Source organism: Nyctereutes procyonoides, unplaced genomic scaffold, assembly GCF_905146905.1.
Source record: "Nyctereutes procyonoides isolate TBG_1078 unplaced genomic scaffold, NYPRO_anot_genome, whole genome shotgun sequence".
Taxonomy (NCBI): domain Eukaryota; kingdom Metazoa; phylum Chordata; class Mammalia; order Carnivora; family Canidae; genus Nyctereutes; species Nyctereutes procyonoides.
In genome coordinates, this window is record NW_026575141.1 from 18,082,911 (window position 1) to 18,104,941 (window position 22,031).

Consider the following 22,031-nt stretch of genomic DNA (forward strand, 5'->3'; position numbering starts at 1 on the left):
TAGAAAACATTTTAAAGTTTTAATGTAATACATGTTCATTGTTGAAAATTTAGAAAATAGAGAAAAATATAATGAAGACAGTAAAAATTTCATATAATTTCACCACCTAGAATTGATTGATCACTACTAAAATTCTGCTGGTGAATTTCCTTCCAGATTTTTTTCTGTGCATATTATGCCTTTGTTTACTTAGTTAACAAAGTTAAGGATCAGTTGAATATATAGCTTTGTTGGTTTTTATACTTTTTATTTATCAGAATAGTATCTGTTGAGTGCTTACTATTTGTCAGGCAGCCTGCTATGCTCTTTATATTTTGTAACTTATTTATTATTGCTAAGAGCTATGATTAAATACGAATCATTATTATTTCTGTCTATATGTAAGGAAAATTTGGCTTTTCTCGGCTAATCACAGCAACTAAATGACAGAGCCTGGCTATAAATCTAGCATATCTGACTTTAGAACCTATACTTAAATAATACATTATGTTATGTCACATCATTAAACATTTTTCTACAATGGACTTTAACGGTACATTATGCTGTTGTATTATATATAGAAACCATTTACATATTGCTATGCTAGTATGTTGTTTCAAGGTGTTGATCAGATTAGCATTTTTACATAAAAATCATTGTGAATATCTGATTATTTCTTCAAAATTGCTTCCTTGGAGCGGAATTACTGTGTCAAGGTGCATTACATTTTATATGCTTCAGAAACACATTGCTGAGCTGCTCTTCAGAAAGGTTGATGTTTATACCCCCTTAGTGTCAAGAGCAGTCTACTACACCCTCAAGACTGAATATAGTGTTATAAACTCTTTAATAAATTGGTAAGTGAGATATTGTTTTTAAATTTTAATTTCTTGTTTATGATCCTCTTAAGATGTTTACTGGACACCTATGTTTCTTTTTTTCTCTATAAATTATATTCCATTTGCTTTTTTCCTGTTACATTTCTTAAAACTGCGCTTTCATCTGTTCTTTCAGTGCTAATCTTCACAAATGAGGCAGGTGGTACCTTCCAACTGCCTTCACTTCTTAACTGCATGGAGCTTTCTCTCCTATTTCTATCCAATTTGATAACAAAAACAATCAAGTACAAGAAATGGAATTAAAGTGCAACTCTAAACTTAAACACAGAAATTCTGTATTTAGTTTATACTCTTAATTTTGTCAAATTTGTTGCTTTAAAAAATATTTACCTATTTTTTGAGATATCCAGTAAACTCTTCTGAGACCTAATCTTAAAATTTTCAGTGACATATTATAATCGTTTATTTCTAATGAGATCCATGCCCCCTTCCTTGACTTCGTGTTTTTTGTTTTGTTTTGTTTTTTGTTTTTGGTGTGTGTGTGTGAGAGAGAAAGCAAAGAAGAGAGAGAGGGAGAGGGAGACAGCTATATAGATCCTTTTCCTTTTATTTTTCATTCTGTATTATAAGAATGTTTCTCTCTCAAATTAGCTTCTTCAACTCATTTTTACATTCAGTCAGTGAACTGACTTTTTAAAATGACTATAGAAATTACTCCCAAATTATATCCCAATCTTGGTGTATGTAGAACCTATTTACTTATATAACTTATGTCTTATTTTCATCTCAAATTCAACAGAAACTGAATTCCCCTTTTCCTTTTTTTCTTTCTTTCTCTTGATCTGAACAGCCTATTTTTTCTATGTCGACCCTATTTTTCATTACTTTAGATGTAAAATTTTCTAGTCATCCTTTGTTTTTTCATTTATTTTACCGATTTAGTATCTCATTATATTGGATGGTTTTTTTCTTTTGTATATTCCTCAGATTCTTCTTTTGTGTTCATTCTTTGAGCCATATGTCTAGACCAGGTCTTTCTCTTACTATGGTGTAGTTTGTATAGGGCTTCTTTCAGCTAATCTTTCTTGGTTTGTCTTTACTTTGTCTCAAGATTATTCTGTAATTATCACTTTGTTTGAATAATCTTTGTGAACAATAATGTATAGTTGGTCCCTATTTTTTTTATTTTTGCCAATCAGAGCCCAAGGTCGTGTTGACTTTGAATACCTATGTTATTTAAGCGCATATTCAATTGTCTGCTTCAATCAGGAAGATTACATTATTGTCTGCACTGGCTTCCTTCCCCAACCTCCTTGCACATCTTAGTCAAAATAATAATTACTATGACTACTGTGTATTAAGGCCATATAAATACATCAATTACTGTGCAAACCCTTTCCTATACATTTTTGCTAATCATTGAAACCAGTATGGTAGTTACAGTATCTAAACTAAGGATTAATTCTTTCAGGAATTTATTGTTGAAGAAACTTGAGGTTTCATAGAAAATGAGATTAAGGGGTGTGTGGGTGTCTCAGTTGGTTAAGCATCTGACTCTTGATTTTGGCTCAGGTCATGATCTCTGGCTCCTGGGGTCTAGCCCAGCATGGGGCTCCATGCCCAGTGGGGAGTTGACTTGCCCTCCCCCACCCCCACCTCTTCCTTCTACTTACATGTGTGTGCACACATGTGCTAGCATTCTCTCTCTCTGAAATAAATTAATAAATAAAACCTTAAAAAATAAAGAAAATGGGATTGAGAAAACTGTGGTCTGAGGTAAATGAATGAAAGCATCTAAATAAATACTTGCTAATAAGATAAAACAATCAAAATGAGTTGTAAAGAAAAACTATCAATTACACATTTTAAAGTTTTGCTATAATAGGTACAGTAGTTTATTTACATTTAGTATTTTGCATGTAGTGTACTTTTCAGTAAGGTATCTTTTTCTGGGATCCCTGGGTGGCTCAGTGGTTTAGCACCTGCCATCTGCCCAGGGCGTGATCCTGGGGTCCCAGGATGGACTTGCTTCTCCCTCTGCCTGTGTCTCTGCCTCTCTCTCTCGAATAAATAAATAAAATCTTAAAAAAAAAAGATATCTTTTTCTAACACCCATCCAGCATTAGGAAAATGCTTGAGAATTTTTGTTTTATCCTCTTGGTGGTGATATGCGTTTAAATGGTGTTTCCCACCCCCTAAAACTTTTTCCAAGAATCTATTGCTTTTCCAGTTTTGAAGATTTGGATTTGTTTACCGTCAAGATCAGAAACCTGGTAGCTCAAGTTATTAGTCTCCTTCATTTCTTCTCCCTTTCACTGTGCTTGTAGGAAGGTGGGTGGGTCTGGATTTACCTTACTTCAAATTTCTTTCTCTCTTACCCGGTCTACTTTGTAGAAACATTTACTCCCAGTCTGTTCTGCTTTCTAGTTCTTTCCTTTTTCTGCCTTTCAGGCATTGCTTTTTTTATTTCTCTACATCACCAAGATTTAAAAATATTCTTAAAACAATATACAAATGGGAAACAGCACTGGGAACTTTCAGTAGATTTATCAATAAGTGAAAGCTTTGGGATTGAAATTTAGCTCTAAGCAACTCTGAGACCCAGATCCTTTTTTTTTTTAACTGCCGTATTTCTTTCATACCCTTTATCCTACCTAAAATCATATTTTTCTCAACATTTTGTTACCTTTTATTTCAAGGTTAAACTTAGTGTTCAGTTCATCATTGAAACCATTCAACTGTTACTGGTGGAGCCCAGCTGAAAACTTAGCCTCTGTACACTTCAATGTACATGCATTTATGTTTGTCATCCGTAAATGGATTAATACCACTTCTAAGCATCAATTTTTGAGGGTATATTTCCTTATGACTTTAGTTTTTAATGTTTGTTCTGTTACTTTTCCTAAAGGTAATTTCCAGTAATCTCTAGTCTTTGCAAGAGTCACATTTCCATTTCGTTTTGTTTGTTTATTTTGATAGCACCATACACTATATCTGACAACTCTCTTGGCTTATTTGCAAAAACAACATGACTCTTATGAATCCATCTATTCTATTTTTTCTTTGCCTCAGATTCTACTTGGCCCTTACCTCAAAGAATTAGTAGCTCTTCTCTGTTAATATCAACTTATTTTGTTCATATCTTAACACACTTACTGTAATATTTTGTAAACTTTAACACATTCTATGTCTCTCATTCCTGCAACATATACACATACCCTTGTACATTCATAAGTACTTGTGTGTGTGTGTGTGTGTATAATATTCTTAAATAGGAATCATACTTCATTCAAATTGGTATCCCATCTCACTGTTCTTGGAGTATAGTGGGGATTGACTCACTCTTGCTAAATAACTGACTGAATGAATCCATCAAATCAATAAGGCAAGCATATTATTTTCTCTACTTACATTTTTCTTGCTCTTTTGCTATCTTCCTTCTGGTTAGAGTACTTAGAAATGTCCCTTTAATTGTATTTGTTTCATTGCATTTTATCTAAATTATCCTGCACAAGAATGTGTATTTTCAGAAATTTCTTTGACCTTGCTTTACTTCCTTTATTCTTATCCATTAAAACAATCATCACCCTCATTTTCTTTCACCTCTGATTGCTCTGTCTATTGACAATGTAAAAACCTATATTTTGCTTTTATTTTTATTTCCACCCCAGTAAATGCTAGCCCTTATACGTATTTGCTTACAAAGAAAACCTGTCTTAGAAGTTTTCTGTCTTCAGGCACCTGGGTGCCTTCTTTACTTCTTCAGCATCTGCCTTTGGTTCAGGTCCTGATCCTGGGGTCCTGGGATCAAGTCCCCATCAGGCTCCCTGCCAGGAGCCTGCTTCTCCCTCTACCTATGTCTCTGCCCCTCTCTGTGTGTCTCTCGTGAATAAATAAATAAATAATCTTAAAAATAATTTTCTTTCTTCTATTTAGTAGTCCTTTAGCTCTTCCTTAAATTTTTGTCTTTTCTTTTGAATGTCTGCCTTCTCTAATAAGTCACCTTACTATCTTTTCACTTTACAAAAGTATAACAATGATGTTCCTTTTGAGAGTTTGAGCTTTTCAGCTTTACTTTTTTTCTCCCCTGGAAGCTAACTGTGTTCATCTTTCAAATTCTATATTTCAACTTTAATTTGGCTTTTCAAAATGCAAAGTATATTTTAAATATTTGAAAGGTAAAGGATTTCTTCTCGCCTTTATCTTCCATAGATACTGGTAAATCAGGCACTTGAACTGCCCTGAAAGTTTCTCAGAGGGCTGCCATGCATTTACAAACACAGTAATTTGTCACTCAGAAGCACTGAGGAAGTACTGCTGTCAAACCATGTGCTGAGCATATATTGCTTGCATAGCATTCCATTTTCTTTTATGTAAAGGTTAGGAAGAAATAAAGTCATAATTTTGGCCATTAAAGTAATCTCGAATCAACTTAGAATACAACATACTCACTCCTGGCACATCCCTACACAACAAAATAACTTTTATAAAGCAACACAAGGAAATGTTAAATTGTATTACACAAATTATGTATACACATAAACAAAGATAGGAAGTTTAAAAAATTGTAGACAGTTTCTGCGAAAAATATTTAAATGACAGCTGGCCAAGAGAAGATGTTGTCACAAAAAAGACAATGACATAAATAGAATGATAGAAAGGGAACCAATAATTATGACATTTGCCTCTTTTGAGTCTGAGTAACAGCAGTGTATAAAAATGTTATCCTAAAAGGGGGCGTTTAACTTTTGTCCCATCCAGAAAATAAACTACACACGAAAGGAATTGTTTCTTTTCCTTTATTCTCCACAATGGTTTAATAAGATTAGCAATATGTAATTATTGCTCTGGGCTTAGATGTAAGACCCAAAAAGTTTGTAATCTGTTTGCTTAGGGAGACCTTATACCTCAAGAAATATTAAGCAATTATCTGGTAACATGTAACATTAGGTGAAGGTATAAAACATATGGTGTAGAAGAGGTTCAAAAGATTAAAAAGATCACTAGGCTTGGATATAAACAGATTAATGCTCAAAGAGAAGTTAAGATTTGAGCTGAGCCTTCAGAAGAAAACTTTTGAGAAGGCAAAGAAGGGATATGTGGGCATACGTTGTGTAAAAGATACAAAGGCAGGAATGTGAACAGTCTTTTCAGGGTATGGTTTGCCTTACAGTTCTTGGTTATGTATGGATGTTTTTGGACAAAAATGAAAATGTAGTTGAGTTGATACTAGTTGATGGTAATGTGATTTTAGGTAAATAAATGGAGACATAGCAATGTTTATAACAGTATTTTCAATATTGTTAAGATGCTACATGTCCTTACATTCACCTGTAGATTCAAAGAAACCGCAACTAAAATCCCAGCAGGCTTTTTTTTTCTTTCTTTCTTTTTTTTTTTTTTTTTAAGAAATTGATTAGCTGGTTCCAAAATGCATATGGAAATGCAAAGGACCTAGAATAAAAATTCTTAAAAAGATTAAAGTTAGAGGACTGATTTTACCTGGTTTTACGAGACTTGCTATAAAGCCTCAGTATGTGATATTGGTATAAAAATAGAAACATATGGAATAGAATAGAAAGTAAAGAATAGATTGAGACATACCCAGTTAGTTGACTTTCAATTAAAGTGCCTTGATAACTCAGTGCTAAAATGTACAGTCTTTTCAACAAATAGCAGTAAAAGGATCACCTATCCCTATGATGAAAAAAACCTTAGCTACAAATGTTACTACACCATAATTAATTAACTTTGATTAATTAATAGGTCTACACATAAGAGCTTAAACTCTGAAACCTCTAAAAGAACACAGAGGTGAAAATCTATATTATTTAATCCATTTATTAATATTTAAGGAACCTACCCTCTAGCACAGTAGCCAACCAAAGATTCTTCAACTTGAGCACTGTTTCCATTTCTTCTGGATACAGTACTCCAGTCTTGTGCACCCTTGTGAAGGGTGGAGGTATGGGTCACAAATGATAGAAGTTTAAATGTCAGGAAAGATAGTGTGGGATTAAAATGTCAGAATTAGGTTAAGACCCAATTCTGAAGAAACTTGATAGCTACACTAAGTGATTTAGAAATATTATTTTATGGGAATGATGAAGCTAGTGGTGTTTTGGATAAAATTGTTCTTTAAGATGAATTTTTTAACATTTTTATTTAGATATAATTCACATGCCATACAGTTCACTTATTTAATTATAGAATTCAGTGGTTTTCAGAATATTCAAGACGTGTGTAACTGTTATCTCATTTAATTTGAGCACATTCTGACCACTCCAGAATGAAACCCCATATCCATTAACAATTTTTTTCCTTTTCTCCCAGCTCCTCCCTCTTTCCCTGGCTTTAGGTACTAATCTACTTTTTGTCTGTAGAGATTTGCCTTTTCTGGACATTTCATATAAACAGAATCACACAATATATGGTCTTTTGTGACTGTTTTTTTTTTCACTTGCATAATGCTTTCAAGGTTCATCCATGTTGTAGCATGTGTCACATTACATTCCTTTTTATTTCCAAATATATTATGTTGAATGGCTATAACTCATTTTGTTTATTCTAACATCAGTTGATAGATAAATTTGGGTTCTTTCTACTTTGGGGCAATTATGAATAATGCTGCTCATGTACAAATTTTTGTGTGGACCTGTTTTCATTTTTCTTAGTATATACCTAGCAGTGGAATTTCTGGGTCATGTGGTAACTCTGTGTTTAACCTTTTGAGGAACTGCTGGATGGTTTTCCAAAGTAGCTACACTGTATTATTTTGCCTCCCAAAATGATGAGCCTTACAATTTCTCCACATCCTCATGAACACTTGTTATCTGTCTTTTGATCAAACCATCTCCGAGTGCATATGAAGAGGTTGCTTATTTTAGTTTTGTTTTGCATTTCCCTGATGGCTGTTGATGTTGCGCATCTTTTCCATGTGCTTCTTGGCCATTTGGGTATCTTCTTTGGTGAAGCGCCTATTCAGATCCTTTGCCCAGTTTTTTTTCTCTTAAGGTATAATTGACATATTAGTTTCAGATGTACAACATACTGATTTGTATACATTGTGAAATGATCACTACGTAAGTCTAATTGACATTCACACCATAAATAGTTATAATTTTTTTCTTTTTTTCTTGTAATGAAGACTTTTAAGGTACACTTATATAGCATCTTGCAAATATACAATACAGTATACAATACAGTATTTTTTAAAAGATTTTATTTATTTATTAATGAGAGACACAGAGAGAGAGACAGAGAGAGAGAGAGAGAGAGAGAGAGAGAAAGAGAGGAAGGGCCAGAGACACAGGCAGAGAGAGCAGGCTCCATGCAGGGAGCCCAATGTGGGACTTGATCCTGGGTCTCCAGGATCATGCCCTGGGCCAAAGGCAGAGCTAAACCGCTGACCCACCCGGGCTGCCCTACAATAACAGTATTATTAACCATAGTTCCCATGTTGTAGATTACATCCCCGCTACTTACTTATTTTGCAGCTGGAGGTTTGTACATTTTGACCCCCCTTCATTCGTTCCATCCACCAGGCTGATAATGTAGCCTAAACAACTATATCCTTTCTCTCAAAAAAAAAAAAATCCCATTACCTCACCTACACAGTTCTATTTTTTTTTTTGTCACTGTTGCTTCTAGCATAGTCTCAATTATCCATGTTACATTTAATTTACAGTTTACTTACCCAACTACTGGTAGGGTAGATAGGGACTTGACAATTGTCTATCACACACAAGTAATACCAGATTAGTAATACTATTTTTACATCTCTTTAAAGTGCAAATATATACACATTCCTTAACATGATGCAGTTAGAGTAACTTCATAACATTTTATTTTGTGTAACTTTGAAACATTTTAACATAAGCAGAGTTACATACATTAAAATCTATGCTTTATGACCAAGGTTTTAGAGATAAAACTAATAAGAGTCTTGGAAATCATGTGTTAAGCTGACACTCTATAAAACAATTGATATAAAAGTTTGTCAGAATTATGACTCAGTTTAGTTAAACACAATTTAATTTTCTTACACTTTTTAAGCTTTATGTAGAGACACTGTTAATCTGATTAATATCCATATCAGAATATTAGGAAGTTCAGATTAGCCAGTCTCTTCATTTGGAAAATACAAACTCACACCTTTACAAAATCATGGAGAAAACATAGCTCTGTATTTTAAACCATAATTATTAAATTAGTCTTATTTGTATAAAGATTCACTTTTATTATGTGAACTGGGCTTTTTATAAAAATATTTCTTAGCTTCTAGCAGAATCTCTAAGAAGGATTTTTTCTTAAATGTCTAGCACATTTAAAGTTTTCATTGTATATTAGTATATAAGATTTATGAAAGTGATTACTATTCTCCGTGAACCAGATTATCACTCCTTTAACTTCCAAGACTTTATAATTTAATTTATTAGTACCCTTCTATGTTAGGAATATATTTTATGCTCACACAGTTAGAGAGAACGGCTTTTCTCAATTACAGCAACACAGAGAATTTGTCACTCAGAGACAGCTTTAAGTATTCAAAGAAACACAAAAATTCACCAGCCAAGATTTCACAGGGCTATTTTCCTTCTAGCGTTTATGAATTTTTTTATGAAATAGTTTTAGCCCAAAGTAGACCAAAAAATTAAGGATAGCAACTAAAATTTTGTATCATCTCTCACATGAGAGATAACAGATCCCCATAATCCCAATAGCAGTCTCAAATGGTCAGATTATAAAATTACACTCCTACTCATTTTTGCTACCAGGGGGGGAATTATTTATCATTGTTGTTTAGAGCAAACTAGATCCAGAACCAAAAATGGCCAGAACCAGAAAAAAATTCAAAAGTACTACATTAGGAAAAAAAACATGTTAACAAAGATAGTGTTCTATTACTGTTTTAGAAGCAGTCTGGGGACCAAGCATTTATGCCTGGGCTTAGATAGACCACAGTGTGTATTTCTGTGGTAACAGTTGAGTTTGGCTTTGTGAATCCATTCTGGCATCTTGGTGGAAGTTCCAAAGCTGTTGCAGGCTAATATTCAGAGAGTTAAAAAAATGACTTTCATACCTATAAAATGAACATGGATTAGACTTTACTTAACTCACTAGTTAATGAGAGAATTGTGGTACGAGATGTGGTAACTGAGATGTGGTAACTGTGACTCAAAGGACATTTTAGAAGTATGTGGTTAAAAGCAAGTTATTAAAGTAACTATTAAAGTAAAATATATTAAAATATATTAAAGTAACTATTAAAGTAAAATAACATCGCTAAGTTAGATATAAAACTAGTTAATATTCTACAGGGAAATAAACCATAGCCTATGAGATTATCTTTTCTAACAGAAGAATAGTATCTGAATTTATTCAGGACCAAAAAAAAATCTATAAATTAACATGCAACTTAAGTATACTCAGGATTTTAATCAATTTTAAACAGTGGATCAATTAAAAATACATTCCCCCAAATTATCCTTGGCTGGACCTGTTAAATAATGCACCTATATCATCTTGAAAAAATCAGTTGCTCTCCTTTTAGTTCTTATTTTCAAACTTTAAATGACTTTTCTTAACACAGGGCAACAACATATGATATACTCAACACTTGTCCAGAGTAATTCCAATGGCATAAGTTTTATTGATGGGAAACATCAGTATTATAAAGATGTCAGTTTTCCCCAAAGTAATTTAAGAATCAGTAAGATTTTATTAAAATCTCAATGAATGTTTTTATAGAACTTGGCAAGTAAGTCCAAAACTAATTATGAAGAGGAAAAGCTCAAGAATAGCTCAGAAAAATTTGAGGACAATGAACAAGATGGAGGGAATTATCCTATAAAATGTCAAAACTAATTATGAAGCAATGGAGCGTGCAGAGATAAACAGACAGACAAGTAGAAACAAATAGAAAAGCCAAAACATGTTGATGGACATTTGAAACCCTGACAGATGCAGCTAAACAAATCATCGGAGAAAACATGAACTCTTATTAAATGTTATTAAGCCAATCGTTTATAACACTTGGAAAACATAAAAATAGATTACTAACACATACTATATATAATAAAAAATAACTTCCAGGTAGATAACTACCTAAATGTAGGATGGCAAAATTTTAAAACTTTTAGAAGAAAATATAGAATGTTATTATAACCTTGAGGAAGAAAGGGGTTCCTGAAACAAAGCACAGAACTACCTGATACAAACAAAACTGAAATTACAAACGTGATTATATTTTTAAAAATTGTTTTCCTCAAAATCACCATTGTTCAAAGAAATGTGAAAAAGCCACAGATTGGGCCAAAGGTATCTGCAACATATTTAATTGAGAAAGTGTTAATATACAGGTTATATAAGGACATCTTCAGTAAATTGGTAAGAAAAAAAGACACCTAACCCAACAACATCAACAAAAAATGGGTAAAAGACATGATCTAACAGTTTGCACAAGTGAATGAATGACTTAGAAAGATATGAATAAATGTTCAACCAGTCTAGTAATCAGGCAAATGCAATTAAAATCACAGTGTGGGGCAGCCCCAGTGGCGTAGCGGTTTAGTGCCGCCTGCAGCCTGGGGTGTGATCCTGGAGACCCAGGATCGAGTCCCACGTCGGGCTTCCTGTATGGAGCCTGCTTCTCCCTCTGTCTGTGTCTCTGCCCCTCTGTCTGTGTGTCTCTATGAATAAATAAACAAAATCTTTTTAAAAAAATAAAATAAAATCACAGTGTGATGTCTTTTTACACTTATAAGATCACCAGTATTTAAAGGATCAGAATATACCAAGTATTAGTGAGAATGTGGAAAGTCAGAACCTTCCAAAGAGTGCTGTTGAGAATATGCATTGTCATAAGCATTTTGAAATAAAATTTGTCCGTTTAAGTTGAAAAAGCATATGTTCTTTGATTCAGGAATTTTATTTCTAGGTATATATCATGCAGAAACCCACACATGTGCATAAGTAGACATGTACAAGCAGAACTCATAATGGCTAAAATGGAAAACAATGCAATTGTCTGTCTGCAAATAATGGATGAATATATTTTGATATATTCATAAAAGATGTATGTACAGGGTTGTTAAAATGAAGTTTGTCAAGTGGTATTTATATGTGTAGTTAAATCTCATACATAACATTGAGTGAAGCAAACTAAATTGCAGAATGAGAGGCATCCTTCATAATGTTTGAAAATGGCAAATGTACACGTATATTGTGTATATTCATGTATACATATTATTTCTACCTCAAAACATCCATAGTAAGATTGAGCACCAAAATTAGTATGATGGCTACCTCTATGAAAGCAGTGAAGGGACGAGAATTAGAGATGAATAATAAAGGGCCTTAGCTTTTCTGGAATATATTTCTTTAGAAAAAAAAAATCTCACTCCAGTATTGCACGGTGCTGAGATTTGATAAAGTTGGATGTTTGGTACATGGGTGTTTATTACTTAATTCCCTCTGCATTTCTCCATGATTGAAATACTTTAAAGTACTTGAGAAAATAAAAAAAAAAAGAAATACTTCCTTTCAAGACATAAAAAAATGGTGTATATAAAACATGTATATGAATTTAAAAGCATTATATAGTAAACAACACCAACACTGCATGTAGCCCCTAAACATAAATAAATATATGCATTTATATATACATGTCTGTGCAAACATACATACAGTTAGTTATGAGCATTAAAAATTTCAAGCTTATAACTTGAATAGGAAGGGTTCTCTGCAATTCCTGATGATGTTTTCTCCTTGAAGAGTAGAGGTGGAAGGCAGGGCTAGGGATGAGGCTCACAGCAGGTTTCAGCTGGATTCGTTATGTTTTATGTGATTTATTAAGGACAAAAAATGATGTAAGCTTGTCATACATTAGCAGTTAGCAGTTCTTTTAGCAGTTAGCAGTTCCTACCTTTGTGATAGGAATATGAATATTGGGCAAACCAAATCTCTCCATTTAGTATTGCTTATCTCTGTTTTTCAAAACGATCTTTTATTTTTTTCCCATTTTACCCACTTTTTAAGATTTTATTTTTATTTATTTTTAAATTTCTTTTATTGGAGTTCAATTTGCCAACATATAGCATAATACCCAGTGCTCATCCCGCCAAGTGTCCCCCTCAGTGCCCATCACCCAGTCACCCCAAACCCCCACCCACCTCCCCTACCACTACTCCTCATTCATTTCCCAGAATTAGGTGTCTCATGTTTTGTCACCCTCACTGATATTTTCCTAATTTTCTCTCCTTTCCCTTTATTCCCTTTCACTACTTTTTATATTCCCCAAATGAATGAGACCATTATCAAAACGATCTTTTAAAAAACATTATGCATTTGACTAAAATCAGGAGCTTGTGGATAAAAGACAAATTTTGGGTCAGTAAAAGTATCATAAAAATCAAGTATTTTGTCAACTTATGTTTTGGAAATGGTAATGTACTATCAAAAAAGTTAATTTTGGGTAATTTTTCCTTTTTTCCCAAAGAATACAAGTTAATGACCAGATTGTGGAAGTGGATGGAATCAGCTTGGTGGGTGTCACACAGAATTTTGCTGCAACAGTTCTCAGAAACACCAAGGGCAATGTCAGGTAAATATGTGGCTCCAGATATGTGTAATTTCATTACTTATAATTTTGTTGAATTTTAGTTTTCTAGATGTATGTAATTACAATGAAGATTTTATCTGAATACTCAACATTTGCTCTTAGTTCTTAATGTTTCCTTTATTGTTATTAGTTTATGTAAATATAATTTAGGACCAAAAATTATGCTATTTCAGAATGACATGAAGATATGAAGTGTACAGTGTACAGTATCAATATGGTTAATTACTGTGCTATGTTAGTGTGCCTAACAGCATAAAAGTTCTAAAGTCCTCAGCAAATTGAATTTAGACTCTAAATCCTTTCACTAAAACCAGTTACACAGTAAATTGAAATTGAAAAGATTATATGTATATCCAGTGATACATGTTTTTAGATAAACTGGCTTAATTACTTGAGGTTAATAAATGCATTTTAAAAATCTCTTTATAGACTTTGTAGGACTAATCTTTGGTCAACTGTAACTTTGACAATTTAATAGAACAAAGGGTTCCTTCTTTTGGACCTTGAAATGTATATATCCTGTCCTGGGGGTTCTGAAAACTGTAGCTTAGAAAATAGATAAGAAGGTGGTTCTGAGCCAACTAAGGTCATGGTGTGAAATCCATTTTATTTGGTCATAGGGCATTTATTTTTAAATATAGTGTTGCTTATGTCTTAATACTTTTCCATCAATCCTATGAAGGAATGCATGGGGGATGTTATATAGTATGGGTAATTATCAAAATTAGTGTTTTCATCAGAATGTGATAACCAAAAACCCTGACATCATTTTAGTGTTATCATCAGAATGTGATAACCAAAAATCCTGAAAATGTCAATGAGTTAATATTGTTGTAAAGAGGGTCACATGAGAATTTTATTGCAGCATGTTTTTTTGTTGCACAAACATGGGTTTAAGTTTTAGATTTTAGACTTTTTCAGTTGGAAAATACCCTTTCATGCTGAAGGAATGGTTTAAGGAATACAACATCAATGACTTTTATGGATGCTATGTTGATGCTTCAAGACTACTCACAATCCTGAGAGAAGTATGTGAAATAATTGGAAAGAGCACAGGAAAAGCCATCTGATGCTCTCTTAGAGACCCGTGTGGGTGGGCTACCTCAGGAAATGGGATTGTCTTTCTTGTTTTTCTCAAGAAAAGACAGCACTTTCCTCTCTCAGTAGAGAACTTGGTTTTAAAGCTGCCCATCAGGCTTTGAAGTTTAAAATTGAAATAAGTAAGATATACATTCAGCTTGTAAGAACATTTTTCTTTTCTTTTTTTATAAGAATATTTTTTGGTAGCTAGGAAGTTTATAGTTACATGAAATCATAGCCATCCTTTTCTTTCAAGCCTCATGTAAATTACAAATGGCCTCTTAAGGATCCATCTCCTGATTTCAGCCTCTCCCTTCAATCTGCTCTCCTCATCCTTCCTCCAAATGGGAGGAAATAATAGCAATTTTCAAATGCAGGAAGGTCTACAATGGAAAAAGGAATGAACTCATTCTATGTCATTCTGGTCCTGGAGGATCTCAGACCTGAGGGTAGAAGTAATAATTGTGCGTCTGTAATGTGCCTCTCCTCTTCTGAGATCTTCCGTGGCTCTCCATTCTATACAGAACCTAAGCTCTTTATCCTGCTATTAAAATCTTTCATCAGCCATTCCCATCACTTACCCCTCTCTGTATTCATGTTTTGTTACAGTCACACTGTTGTAGTCATATTCCTTCAAACCTGACTTGGGAATTACTGTTTTATTATTGTGCCTTTTCCTCCCTGTCATTTCTTCTGTTTAAATACTGTCTTCTGCACTAAGTGTTATACTATATGTTGGCAAATCAAACTCCCAACAAAAAGTATACATTAAAAAATAATAAAATAAAATAAAATACTGTCTTCTGTTTAGAACCTACTTACCTTGAGGACCGTATTTCAGCTTCTTTACCCTCCAAGAAATCCTCCTTCAGCCCCCATATCCCTAGCAATCTCTTCTTCCAGGTAACACTCATCATTCATACTACTTTTTTGACCTTGAGGTTACAGAATATTACTTTTATCTTTTACAGGCATTCACTTATTTCCTCATTCACTTTGCACAAATTTTGATTATTGAAATGGGACCTTTAGCCCCCCCAAGTTATTTAACCCAGGGTCTTAAATAATTGAATATAAGAAAGCCTTTTCTCAATTTTAACTTATTAAAAATAATATTTGAGTCCTCTGAATATATTTTAGGTGGTAGTTCTTCATAAAATATTAACACAAAAACAGAATCCCAAAACTAGACCTGTGTTTTTAATTAACTTTTTAAAACTGAGAATTTAAAATATATATGGTTTTATATTTCTTATTAATTGGTGACTTAGCTATCACACTTAGTGGACACTGAAATTTATTTTCAAAAAGGGATATCTGAAAAATTAGTAAATTTAGTTTGATTTTTTTCCTAACTACTAAACACAGATCTGGGAGGAATGGGAAGCCATGGATCTAAAGATCCAAGTTAGGAAGCTAGAAGTGATGAGAAAAATGAAACAGATTTGGGTAGTGATTATTATACTGAAGTATTAGAGGTCAAGATTTTTACTTATTTCCTAGAAATGTATATGAAATTGGTGCCAGCATTTGAATATGAATCAGAATCAGACACTGAAGTTCTGCGACTTCATCCACACCTACAGAGAATCATTTTCCATCTGACTTCAGTCTGCTTTATTTTATTGAATTTTAAATTACAATACTTGAGTTTATGAACTAATACTACTAACAAAGACCCCAGTAATATGATATTTTTAACACACTAGAGAAATTACAGGTACTTTGTGATAACTTTCAAGGGTTATATATTTTTCAACTGTACATCCTTTATATGAGTTAAGAAGTGGGTTCAGCTCAAACCAGGTGACGTTCCTGGGGAATTGAAAGTCTTAGCCTGACTCAAAGTATCAGGAAATTATTATTATTTCCTTCATTTTACTGATGTCATTTAAAACTAAGTACTTGTGGTAAGTATTACGCTTACATCATGTAATTACTTTACATAGTTGATTGGGAAAGGACTCACAGGACTCAGATAGTTTGTAGTCAGAAATGATGCAACACACCAGCAGCAGCAAGAGAAAGATAAGCATTAACAGGGTGGGCATGCTGAGCTCAGACACAGTCTTCTCCATCATCCCTCCACTGGGACTCACAGGACTTGTTGGTCTCCAGATGCTAAGCTACCTCGGGCATGTGCATGAAGCATTGATACCAAGAAGTCCAAAGTCTGTATATGGCAGGGATTTCTCACTGAGATCATTAACCCCCCTCTCCCAGATTCCATCAAATCCAGGTAGAAGGAATAAATCCAATGATTGTTACCAAATAGTTTTGACAGACTAGTCTGTCTTGCCATGAAGCAGCTCGTGGACACATATATACAAAACATCATTTTTCCCTGGTTGGTACACCTCACAGCTTTGACCAAGGTTTGGTACCATGCTCCAGGCAATTCTGATTTGAGTACTTTGTCAATCCAGCTGGTGTCCAAATGAACTCATGCTATATAATACATATTGCATAACATAACGCATTTACTGCTCTCCTTTTAATTTCATTTAAAATGTTTTTATTTGAGCATATTTATTGTATATTTCAACATTACCTGGTGAAAACCTAAAGAGAAAATGTTGTAAGTTATTTAAAACCTATAATCTTTTTGGTGGTTGGTAGAATGTAACTTGCCAAATGTAATATAGTTAAAAAGTTAGAAAAAAGTTCTATTCTTATTGTCATATCCTGCATTGTGTAAAAAATAGTCCGGATTCGGTTCATTTGAATCAGCAGGTTTATCTACTTAAAATTCATTTTTATATCAGAACATACTAAATGATGCTTATCTTGGAGATCCTTAAAAGAGCCTTATGTGTCTTTTGGTCCACGTAAAGTTGTGGAAAAAATACTTTTAAACTTGAAATTATAAAGTCATTAGAAAAAATAATTAGTTTGAAAGAGATAAAAATACTGGTTGTTATCTATGGAAAGAAAGTAGCAATCTCTAGATATTGGGAGACTAATTAAAAGTCATACAATACAAACTACCTTCCATTTATTTATGGATGTATAATTTAGTTTTCTGTGATGTTGTTTTGCCAGAGAAGTCCCAAATGTAGACATTTGACTAATTTCTTATGTTATATCTCTGTGGACAAAAGGAAAAATGTGTTTGAATTATAGTACAGCCAGAGAATAGGTACAACCATACAGCTGATTCTGTTACAAGTTATAAAATATTATTTAATGTATTCACTGATATTTCTTTATGCACTTAGTACTAGGGATAATTGTCTTTCTCTAGTAACTACCTTTTTTCACAGGAAGCCAGACCTAAGGGATTCAGATTCTGCCTTAACCATTTAGATGTATGAGTTTATGGAAGTGTTTAAATCTCCCTGTGCTGTAGTTTCTTCATTTATAAAATGGGTGTCATAGTAGTACCTTCCCTATACATTTGAGAGGAGTATTAAATGAGTTAAAACATATAATGAATGCCTAGAAAAAATAAAAATTTGATGAAATCTTAGTGATTATTATTTTCTTCTGAAAACTCTGATTCCTTCTTTTTTTTATAATAAATTTATTTTTATTGGTGTTCAATTTGCCAACATACAGAATAACACCCAGTGCTCATCCCGTCAAGTGCCCCCCTCAGTGCCCGTCACCCAGTCACCCCCACCCCCCCGCCCTCCTCCCTTACACCACCCCTAGTTTGTTTCCCAGAGTTAGGAGTCTTCCATGTTCTGTCTCTCTTTCTGATATTTCCTACCCATTTCTTCTCCCTTCCCCTCTATTCCCTTTCACTATTATTTATATTACCCAAATGAATGAGACCATAAAATGTTTGTCCTTCTCCGATTGACTTACTTCACTCAGCATAATACCCTCCAGTTCCATCCACGTTGAAGCAAATGGTGGGTGTTTGTCGTTTCTAATGGCTGAGTAATATTCCATTGTATACATAGACCACATCTTCTTTATCCATTCATCTTTCGATGGGCACCGAGGCTCCTTCTACAGTTTGGCTATTGTGGATATTGCTGCTAGAAACATCGGGGTGCAGGTGTCCCGGCGTTTCATTGCATCTGAATCTTTGGGGTAAATCCCCAACAGTGCAATTGCTGGGTCTTGGGGCTGGTCTATTTTTAACTCTTTGAGGAACCTCCACACAGTTTTCCAAAGTGGGTGCACCAGTTCACATTCCCACCAACAGTGCAAGAGGGTTCCCTTTTCTTCGCATCCTCTCCAACATTTGTGGTTTCCTGCCTTGTTAATTTTCCCCATTCTCCCTGGTGTGAGGTGGTATCTCATTGTGGTTTTGATTTGTATTTCCCTGATGGCAAGTGATGTGGAGCATTTTCTCATGTGCGTGTTGGCCATGTCTATGTCTTCCTCTGTGAGATTTCTGTTCATGTCTTTTGCCCATTTCATGATTGGATTGTTTGTTTCTTTGCTGTTGAGTTTAATAAGTTCTTTATAGATCTTGGAAACTCTGATTCCTTCATGTAGATTGTTAAAAAACTGAGTCGATTTTATAGCCATTTCTATCAAAGGCACAGGATCTTATAATTTGTAAATGGAAACCATTGTTAGTGGTTTCTCTTTTTAGTTCTTTTGGAAGTATCAATATAAATCTTTTCTCCATCTCTTGATTTTTCAGTTTTAGATCAAAATTTAATGGTTGCTTATTATAAAACTTTCACCCCTTAAGGGTTTTTTTAGTTAAAAACTTTTGCAAGAGTTTATGACATTTACTTTTTATTCTGTGGTTACAGTTGCTTAGGTAGTCTTTCTATAAGTTAATTCAAAAGATTAAAACCAACAAGTAATATTTATAATGTTATGGTTATGAAAATATTATTCAATCTAGAATTAAGTGGTATGACTGAATTGATAGAAAATGAAATGCAATTTTATGTCATTTGATCTGTGTCACTTTTAAGGCATAAAAGTTCTAATGGAATTTGACTTATTTCTAGCCTTCTTGATTTCCTCTAGGTCATACATAGCTGCCAGCATGCTTGCATGTCTGAAAATGTATTCTTTGGCCCTCAAATATAAGTACGTATAGTATTTTAGTTCAAAATACTTTTATTTCAGTATTATGAAGATATTTTCCATTATCTTTTAGTATCTGCATTTGGTAAAGAGAGATTTTATATTAATCTGATTTGTAGTCCTTTATGGCTTTCTGTTTTGGATTTTTTTCCCCTCTTAATTTGGTTTTTGAAATTTTTGTCAGACTATATAACTAAATCTGTGTTTGTTTGTTTTGCTTGGAACTCAATCTGAACACTTGAGTTTGGGAAGTTTTCTGTTATTATCTTATTATTTTCTGTATTTATTATTCAATGCCTTGATCTTATCTTCTGAAACCAGTATTAATGGGGGATTAGATGCCTTGGCCATATCCTCTAACATCGTATTTTCTCTCAGGATATCCATCTTTTTACATCTTTGTTAGTACATTCTAACAATTTCCACAATTTAGTCTTCCAGATTACCAATTTATTGGTAAACCATGGCCTTTTTTAAAAAAAAAACTTTTCTGGCCTATTTTCTGTTTCCTTTTATTACTTTAAGCTTTGTCCTCTCGTGTCTAAGCTTGAGAGTTACTCAACTTCCTACTTGAGATCTTCATGTGGCTTTCAGCTTTAATTAAATTTCACATAGCACATCAAATGTAATATGTTCAAATTATTATCCTTTATTTGTACCATTCTCTGTCTTGTACCCTCCTCCAAAAAAAAAATAATCATATGATCTTTACTTGGATGATTCCCTCTTATCAAGTCTCAATTTGAAAATCACTCTTTAAGTGAATGAATTCTTCTTATATTATGCTATGTATGTTTTCCAAACCCCAAGTCAGGTTCTATCATGTTACCATGTTTTCTACATAGCATCCATCAAATGATCCCCTGATGATCCTCTTTTTCTGGTTTTGCTTCTCGTTCTGTCCTCTACCACATTGACTCTTGACTAGCCTTGATGATTGGAGTATGGAGGAAATAGTGATATATGACTTCTGAGGCTAGCCTATAAAAGGCATGTGGCTTCTACTTTGGTCTTCTGGATCACCAGCTCTGGAGAAATCTAGCTGCCATGTTGAGAAGACATTCAAACAGCCTTCTGGAGGAAGAACGTAAGCCTGCCAACAGCCAACAGCAACTTGCCAGCCATGTGAGGGCAGCACCTCAGAAGGAGATCTTCCAGCCTCAATAAAGCCTTCAGATGACTGCAGCCCCAGTCAACATTTGATTGAACTTAGTGAGAAGCACCGACCCAGAACTGCCTACTCAAACATCTCTTGAATTCTTGACTTAGAGAAAACGTGGAAGATAAAATGTCTATAAATTTTGGGGTAATTAATGATACAAGTTAGAATAAAAGTGAGGACATCATTATAGACCTAATAGATATTATAAGGACTGGCTAATATTATGAAGAACTTTATGTTGGTAAATACAACTTAGAATAAATGGTTAACTTTCTTAGAAGACAATACTATGACAAAGTACCAAAGCTCACTCAAGAAAAAATAGTGTGTGTATGCATATGTGTACATGTACACATGAAGATGGATTTAGAGTTTAAGCTTTCCAGCAAAGAAAATTCCAGTTCCAGTTTGTTTCATTGGTGAATCTCACCAGGCATTAGAGGGTGAAATAACATGACTTCTATATAACCTTTTCCAGAACATGGAAGAGAGAACACATCTCTACATTTATAAGGCCAGAATTACCATCATATTAATGTCAGAAAAAGACATTAAAACAAAAATCATTACAAACCAATATTGCTCATGAACATAGATGTAGAAGTCTTTAACAATAATTTAACAGATTGAAGTCAGGAATATATAAAAAGGATAATACATTATAGCTAAATGGCATTTATTTTTGGAATCCATGTTTGATTTAATGTTTTAAATTCAACTTAATGGGGGATCCCTGGGTGGCGCAGCGGTTTGGCGCCTGCCTTTGGCCCAGGGCACGATCCTGGAGACCCGGGATCGAATCCCATGTCAGGCTCCCGGTGCATAGAGCCTGCTTCTCCCTCTGCCTGTGTCTCTGCCTCTCTCTCTCTCTGTATGACTATCGTAAAGTAAATAAATAAATAAAAAAAATTTTAAATTCAACTTAATGGAATTTTCCATACTGACAGAAGAATGGAGAAAAAAATCTTGCATTATATGCTCATCCCAGTAGATGGAGACTGAAAAACTCTCAGGAAACTTGAAATATAAGGGAATTTCTTAAATGTGATAAGTAGCATCTAAGTAAAACCTATAGCTAATATCGTATTTAATGATAAGAGACCAAATGCTTTCTATTAAGTGTAAGAACAATGTAAGTGTGTCCACTTCCACCACTTCTATTCAGCGTTGTCCAGGGGTTCATAGGTAGGTCAGTGAAGAAAGAATAAGAACTGGAAAACACATAGATTGAAAAGAAGTAAAACTCTATTCACAGACAAGATGGTCATCTTTGTAGAAAGTCCTAAGGAATCTACAAAATATGCTACTAAAACAAGTAAATCAAATAGGGTTACAGGGTATAAGTTGA

At 33.8% G+C, this 22,031-nt stretch overlaps 1 protein-coding gene across 6 annotated transcripts in view; it reads left to right on the plus strand.

Annotated features, from left to right (window-relative positions):
- Window positions 1-22,031, plus strand: part of PPP1R9A (protein phosphatase 1 regulatory subunit 9A) — a 314,579-nt gene that overhangs the window by 178,974 nt on the left and 113,574 nt on the right. For all 6 annotated transcript variants that reach the window (XM_055307549.1, XM_055307550.1, XM_055307551.1 and 3 more), the window contains exon 6: window positions 13,318-13,422. In XM_055307549.1, the coding sequence (XP_055163524.1) occupies window positions 13,318-13,422 (105 nt within the window). The remainder of the gene's footprint in view (window positions 1-13,317; window positions 13,423-22,031) is intronic.